Source organism: Cariama cristata, unplaced genomic scaffold (genome assembly GCF_000690535.1).
Source record: "Cariama cristata isolate BGI_N322 unplaced genomic scaffold, ASM69053v1 scaffold13720, whole genome shotgun sequence".
Classification (NCBI taxonomy): Eukaryota; Metazoa; Chordata; class Aves; order Cariamiformes; family Cariamidae; genus Cariama; species Cariama cristata.
Genome location: NW_009595344.1, coordinates 31,816 through 39,836, shown reverse-complemented (window position 1 = coordinate 39,836; position 8,021 = coordinate 31,816). Strand labels below are relative to the sequence as shown.

Here is an 8,021-nt window from a genome sequence, read left to right as displayed (position 1 = left end):
CGGCAGTGCGACGAGAGGGCAGGAGGTGCGAGCAGGGCCGGGCCGCAGGTCGGTGGAGGGGGCCGGGAAGCGGGCTGAGACCTCCGTTAGGTCAGCTTGTGACTGGGGGGCCGGGAGGGGGGCTGAGACCTGGCTGCAGCTCAGTGCATCGTTCGTGGGGCCAGAGCTGGGCTGCGGCCCAGCCACGGCCCAGTGCGTGGCCCCGGGGGCTGGGAGAGGGGCTGAGACCTGACTGCAGTTCACTCTGTGGTTCACAGGGCCGGGAGGCAGGCTGAGACCTGGCCACCGTTAAGTGCATGGCTCAGAAAGCGAGCTGAGACCTGACCACAGCTTAGTGCATGGCCCGGGGGTGCCAGGGGACAGGCTGCGACCTCACTGCAGCCTGGTGCATGGTCCGTGGGGCCCAGAGGTGGGCTGATACCTGTCTGCATCTCTGTGCACAGTCCGGGGAGCTGGAAGGCAGGCTGAGACCTAGCAGCAGCTCAGTGCAGGGTCAGAGGAGGCAGATATGTCTCATGGAGGGGGCAGGTGGTGCGGAGGGGTCACCAATCTGTCCCCTCACCCTGCTCCAAGGCAGTCGCAGGAGAGCGGTGGCTCTTATGGAGGTGCCCAAGCCCCAGCACAGCGGGCAGAGCCAGCTGGCTTCGCCCGCTGCCGCCTGAGCGGGAGAGGGCATTTAACCATGGACCCGTGCAGGCAGCAGGAGCTTTGCCTGCGTTGGTTTGCAGTCATTAATTCTTAGGATCAGTGAGGATTGTTTACTGCCTGGTGTTCATAACCTCATCCCTTTTAGATGCTAATCAGCTCTTGCCTTCCTGGCTTAGGTGTTGCGTAAATGTGTAATGAAATGATGGTCTCCAGCCCCAAAACTGAACTGTACAGGGCACGGCTTGGTGTGGACCTGGTGCCGGGGGAAGGCAGCATACTCAGGGCCTGGCTATTGGACAGCCAGATGACCTGATTCGGTTGTTATGCTGTGTAATCTGGAGCAGACTGTTGTGGTTTTTTTTTTTTCCCCTCTGTGCTGCTTTCTCCGTTTATAAGATACAGGTGCTAACACTTAGGCTGGTCGGAAATACAGAAAAGAAACAAATTTTTGCATTTCTTGAGATAGCTTTTGCTTACTCTTGTTAGACTACATGTTAGTCCGATCTTGCTCTGTAAAGTGCTTCTAAAGATGATGGGTAAAAATAGAGCAGATTTTTATTAGCTGCTTTGCAAAACAGAAATTACGAGGGGGATGACAACAGTGAAGCTTGCTCTAGGCAAAAGGGGGAAAGAGGATGTTGGGGCCAGGCTAATTGGGGCCATACCTCTTAAGACTGGTATGAGTCTGGACTGAATATTACCCCTCCAAACAGGTTTTAGAGGAGGAGGAGGAGCCCAAGACTGGCTGGGACTAATTTACTCATTTCCCTCCCAAAGGCTGACCCGGAGACCTGTATCAAGGAGTTACACAAGAGGAGGAGGTAGAAACTGGAAGCTCTCTGAATGTGCTGCCCGCAGACTTAAGGCTTTTTCAGAGACTCAAGATGACTTCCCACAAGAGATGCTTTCTGGAGGGATTGTGCTGAAGACGGAGCGCTGCAGCCTCTAACTGGGACAGCTCTTGCTGGTCTGGAGCTGAGACCAACTTCTCTCCCTTTTCCCTTGGAGATGTTGCAGAGATTTAATCTGACCTCCTCCTCCTCACCTGAAGCCTGCCGTGGCGATGATCCCACAGCCAGATCCGACCACCAAAGAGAAGAGAATTGTGTGTTTGAAGCTGGGCCGTCGTTGTAACTGAACTGGAATTTACTCCCTGCTTGCGCTTCTGGAACGAGTGCCGTTCCTCTGCTTGTCTGTGTGTGTTTTGAGCCACTCCTCCCAGATCTTGTTTGAAATTCTTGGGCTTTCCACACTGAATTTGCCCATGGCTTTCCTGATGAAGAAGAAGAAATTCAAGTTTCAAACAAGTTTTACTCTAGAAGAGCTGACTGCTGTCCCCTTTGTGAATGGGGTTCTGTTCTGCAAAATCAGGCTGCTAGATGGAGGAGACTTTGCTAGCTTATCTACCAGGTAAGAAGCTGCTTGGAGACTTGCTTCCTGGCTGTGGTTCTTTCCCTGGTTATTCTTCACTTGAGCAGTTTAGCATATGGCTACCACTTGCCTACCCCTTGATGGGATTTTAATAGTTCTGTTGTAGGGCCCCACATGCCACATCATTCTCAAGAGTGGGGGAAGAACATAGCTGGAGAACTCTGAACCTGGGTGGTGGTGGCTGATTAGAGCTGGACCGAATTTTTCAGAAATGTGGGGAGGGAGTGGGAGGTCGCTGCCCTGAAAGGGACTGGGATTTATGGGTGAAATCCTCTCTTGCCCCCTGCCCCCCCCCTTGCCCAAGTTCTCACATGCTATTTCAGACCCTATGCTATATTGCTTTCATGCCTGACTTGAAACTCAACTCTGTAGAAAACTGCATCTAAGCAAATCAACCCTTCCCAACTTTGCTCTCCCCCTTTGCTTCCAAATTACTGTTCTTGGTAAGAGTGGAAGTAGCTTGCTTTGCATTGCAAATTGCTGTGCATGGGAAAACTGCTGCCTGGAGTCAAAGTTGTCAGTGTTAAAGGCACAGTTTATCTCCTTGAGCTGATGCCATTGCATCTCCAAGTTTATAGCTGCAGTATTTTCTTTTTTTTGTGTGATCTGTCCTATTGGGATCGTTCTGCTGCACATCTTACAAGGTTGTTCTGCCATCGTGTATTGGCATTTCTCTGACTCCTTCAGGCAGGTCTGTCCCCGCTCCTGCTACTAATTGCTAATAAAAACTTGCTTTGTTTCCAACTATGCACATAGATTATCACTAGCAGTATGCAAATGCAAATTCCATAACAGCCCGGACTTGCTTTCTTTCTGCCTCAAGATGTGAAGGAAGCCTTCAGTGGCTTTCAAACTTGTTTTTTTGCTTTCCTGAGTGACTGCTCAGTTTTAAAGGTACAGGATTAGTTTCTGCTAACTGTTAACTGCTTTATCCCAGAGCTAAAGCCTGGCTTGGTCTGGTTTTCCTCTTTGTGGTGCTGCACACTGAGCTTTCTCATTTCAGGAGAGAAGTATTTATTGGGCAAGCAGAAAATGTTTCTGTCTTGCAAATAGAAGTGGTAGGGCATTGCTCAAAGCTTGGTTTTTCTTCCAGAGGCATGCAGCAACTTCATCTGAAGTCTGTAGAAGCTGTGGGTGTGAAACACTTCCAAAAATGGACTTTGAATTAATCTCTCTTTTGAAGAAAATCTATCAAAAGAGCTTTTCCTTACAGTGTTCTCCCCTGAGGCTAGATCCTGGGGTTTGGTGGAAGCAGCTTATCTAAGGAATTCAAACAGTATGTGAACTTGGAAAGAAATTAACCCCTCTGCTTCCTGGAGTCATAATAAAATGAGTTGAACTGGAGGATGTCTCCGGAAAAGCCTGTGCTGAGAAATGTCAGTCTCCACCTTGTCGTCTCTGAAAGCAACTTCTAGGAGCCATTGCTGGGGTTTGCTGATGCTGCCAGCCGTTGGGGTTGCATTGGGTTGCTTTCTGAGCTGGCTGGGGTGCAGCAGTTTGCTCAGTGCTGTGCATTGCAGATGTGTTCCAGAAGCAAAATCATCTGTAATTTAAACCAAACACACACATTACTCTCAGCTGGCTTGATTGCTTATAAACGAGCAAGAGGGAAGTAGGCTGTTGGGTTTGCCGCCTTTCCCCTAACCTGTCTGTACTCTAACTGAAAGCACATGGAAACCTGTTCCTGCTTGCAGAGTTACGGGTCTCAGGGGTATTGAGTCATTTGACCTTTTCCGAATATTTCCCCTGTTGCAGTTAGAGAAACTTCAGGAGGGATGGATTTCCAGGAACAGTAAGGAGAAGTTGCCCTGTGGAGAGGCTCCCAGATCATGCCTTAGCTCTGCTCTATGCTCCTGCAGTCATTTCCATGACCTTTTTATACTCTTTGGATCTGGTGAAAGTTTAAAGGGAAGGAGATGCTGTGTCCATGTTGTGTTAGAAGTCTGTACATTATTTAGGATCTGTGATTGTTCCTCTGATTGTTTCTCTGAAATCAACCAGTTGCAAAAACCATTGCATTTGAGGTTGTAATATCTGTCAGGTCATCTTATGTGAGCTGCCTGTGTAAAAAAGTCAGGTGTTTGCTCTGCAATCAATTTGGGCTTCATCTGTGGCAATAGGAGGTATGCAGCTATGATTGAGCAGACCAGTAGCTCTTTCTGCCTGTGAGTTTTCAGAGAACTAATCTGGACAAGGTGTCCCATGTCATTTGGAGTCTGTGAATGAGGTGGAGAAGTAGGTATAAGAACCCTTCATAGGATGCACTAAATCACTTCTCTTTTTTCGTGATTAAGTGACCTATGATGTGGAAAGAAGGATGTTGTTTGAGAATATAAGAATCCCCAGAGACAGATTTTTCAGGTTATTTACAATAGACTTACTTGGCAGCTTCTCCACGTCAGTGGTGAGAGATGGGGATGTGATAAATCCAATGAGTTGCTAGGTGGCACCGGGTTAATTTGACCTGTGAGCAGAGTAGGAGTGGGAGGCTGCACTGCCAGCTCCCATCCCGGTCCCAAGTCCACTTCAGCCTGGGTTGCACAGCCTGGTGCTATGGGGTCCGGTGGGGCACACCCCAGGCCAGGACCCCCATCCTGGGCTGTGAGCCACTCGCATCTCCTCTGCCCAGGCAGAGGCAAAGCAGCCTGGCTGGAGGGGGACCTGTCTGAAATGCATTAAGACTTAACACTGTTAGGAATTCAAGGCATTCTGGAAAAGGTCCAGGTGCTGTCAGCACATTCAGCTTTGGGGATATGCCTTTCCTGGGTTTTCTGGTTTGGGGTGGGTTTTTTGTGGTTTTTGTTTTGTTTTGTTTTTTCCCCTTGCAGGCAGGTACCCTTTTTCCATGCTTGCTGTGTTCAGGCCTTGAATTAAACCATGGGTATTTTGGTGACTAAAGTTGCAGCTGTAAAAGTCCTTTTGGTCCTCTTTTCCCCTCCCTTTGTGAAGTCTCCTTGCACTCTGGCCGGGCGTCTGAGGGTAAGACTCACCTGTTTCAGTTTACAGTGCTCTGCAGGAAAAGCATCTATTGTCTGAGGGTTTATCACCCTGCCTGGATTACAGAAGTTGGTCTTCTGAAAATACATCTGAGCGAGGTGTAGGCCGGACAGGTGCTGTATTTCCCCACGGAGAAGTCCTGATATATTCCTTGAATAGTATTAATCCAGATACTTAAATAGCACAACCGCCAGTGAATTCAGCTGCCTCCCAAGTAGCTTTAAAAATAGCAGGCACAGAACAGTAGGGATGTATTCATGGCAACCGTTTTTGTGAAGCAGATGGGCTGCTGCGTTTTGTACCAGTTTGAAGCTTTTTGGGGGGAGTGTGCATCTTTGTTCCCGGAGAGATGATACGATAAGCTCATCGGGAGGTTTCGGATCCGTGCAGCACAGGCAGCAGCCTGGATGTCCAAATGAGTGCCTAAAGCTACGGGCTGATGTAGTATGTACATGTACATCTTTGGGTATCACTGAAGAGGAAGACTTGATTACATTTCCCCCGCCTCTGCTTTCAGTGTCAGTTAATGTTGAGTGACAGCCAGATGCTCTTTACCTTGGTGCTGATTGATTTCTGACTGCATGTTGGCAGTAAGCGTTGCCGGTGCATGATGTGAAGGAAGTGGAAAGCCAGGTGTTATCCACAGACTCCTGACACTTCATGCTACGTTGCTCTGTTAGCGTGCTGACAGTTTCACTCTGGTATTTCTGGATTTGAAGGAAGGGATTGTACTCTGAAAGCCCCTGGCTGACTCTAAAGGAAAGACTGTTTTGCATGAGTTGAGCAGCTTTGAGGGCATTTCCCACCTTCCTCATTGTCTTCTAAAGGCACCTCAGACTCTCTTTCCTTTGGGACCATGCTTTTCCAAGCACATGTAGCATTTCAGCTTGGTTTTCTAATCCTGGCACTCCTGTGCTAGTGTGAACCGAAGAACATGGTTTGTCTCCTGCAGCCCAGCAGCTGTTTGCATGCAGGCTTGACGTGGGAAGAGCTGACCTTGTTAGGGTGGTCTGGCCTCCAAGTATTTCAGTGCGATAGCCTGAACTGGGAATGTTCTTAGCCTTGCAATTTTTAATTGAGTAAGTGTGAAAGGCCACTTTTGTACTGCATGATTTTGTTGTGGTGGTTTTTTTTGTGTGTGTAAAGCTGCGTCCAGAAAGCCAAAGCAAATGCTGATATTTGGGGAGGTACCTCGTACTGATAGCTCCCTGTGGACCGAAGTCAGCTTTTCTGTAAGTGTAGCTTTGTCATCCTTATGTAGGTACAGACCTAAAGCTACTTGCTTTCCTCAGGTGGGAGGATGCAAAGCATCATTATGTCTTAGTGGTATACACAACTTTTTATTTATGTCCTACAGAAGTGAAAGGGGGAGAAGCATTGCCCTGCTAACCCACGGCTGGTGATTCAGAAACCTTTGTGAAGGGAGGTGCAAGACATACCACCTCCAAAGTGCAGCTCTTGGTGGTGAGAGTTAGAAATCAACTAATTCACTGTCTTTACATAAATAATCACTGTACCTGATGTTACAGGATCCTTCAGGTAACTAGGTTCATGTTTGGCTTTCAGACTGGAAAATCATTAACTGTTTGGTTAATCAGAGACTAAAGGACTGATTCAGCCCAGTTCAGATCTAAATCTTCACCACTGTCTGCCCTACAACAAAGGTTGGGTAACTAAATAGTTTATTCTAGAGTCAGTGTCCCCAAGAGGGAAAAAAACTAGCTGTAGCGAAAGGAGAGGATCGCTGGCTGAGTTCTGCCTCTTAATTTGAGTAGGATTGCCACGGTTTAGTAGAGAAAGGAATGCAATCGTGGCTCTAAACTGTTCTCCTAGTTCTATATTTTAGGATGATGTGCACTCGGCTCTATCCTCTGCTAGAGCACGTGGTATGATAACGTATTTTAAAAATGCTTTTGTTGCAAATGTGTCTGAAAATGTATGTCCCTATGTATACATATATTCCTAATATACAGATAAGAGGGTGAGTTTTAATGCTCCAGAGCTGCTGCACGTGCTAACATCCTTCCTTCCTGGCTGCAGCCTCAGGAGTGGGCTGGGGGTGTTAATGGAGAAGGCATTTCAATACAACCTCTAGAATCGATTTGCAATAAAACATAACTTATTTCAAGATGATGTTAAGGCATAGTACCTGCACTGCTTGCATTCTGAAACAAATGTAGAGAAACTAGTCAGTAAAGATGAGAAGAAGAGGTTTCATTCCATCAGTGCAGGTAAATGTAGGTGAAAGTCGTGAGAGTAGAAGCCGTGGATAAGGTTTAACCCCTGGCAAATTGAGGGCATTGGAAAAAGCGCAGAAGTGATACAGCACCACAGGGCCCCTGGCAGAAACGATCTTAAGCTGCGCTTTGAGTTTACAGAGCATTTCCATCGCCTTGTCTGGGCTCTGGCTGCTACACGTGCAGGGTCAGACTGCAGAGGCTTTGGGGTGGGTTGGTTTGCTTTGTGCCAGACTTGCCTCTTCCTGTCACCGATCACCGCGTTGGAGCCTGTCACGAGACAGGCAGAATTACGTTAAAACTTTCCTGCCACGGAGACTGTATCCTGTTGAGTAAAGAACAGTCTCTGTTCATGCTCTGACTCCTGTTCTGCCTGCCGCTGCTCAGGCAAGGGCTGCTTTGTTGAACAGAAGCTGTAATCTAAAGCCGTGTAACTGATACGCTGTGTGTACAGCATCAGTAAATATGTTCAGCTTTCAAACCTCCCCATCATCGCCAGTTCTGAACTGGCATTGCTTTGACAGCTAGCTCTTAGCAACAGCCTTATCTGTGTGACTTAAACAGTCCTTGGCTCAAAAAATTACTTACTGGAAATTAATGTTCTACTTTGAGACTGGGGCCCTGTGGCCCACTTGGTTTGCAGGGCGGCAATGCCTTGTCCTCAGCAGGAGCTGATGGTAAGGGTAGGAGAGGGTGCCCTGCCCGCCC

At 48.0% G+C, this 8,021-nt stretch overlaps 1 protein-coding gene across 1 annotated transcript in view; it reads left to right on the top strand.

The window, feature by feature from the left end:
* The window catches only part of FAM102A (family with sequence similarity 102, member A), a 33,809-nt gene continuing 25,788 nt past the window's right edge, over nt 1–8,021 (top strand). Inside the window, exons 1-2 of the mRNA XM_009701738.1 lie at nt 1–25; nt 1,426–2,058. Of these exons, the coding sequence (XP_009700040.1) occupies nt 1,913–2,058 (146 nt within the window). The 5' untranslated portion in view covers nt 1–25; nt 1,426–1,912. The remainder of the gene's footprint in view (nt 26–1,425; nt 2,059–8,021) is intronic.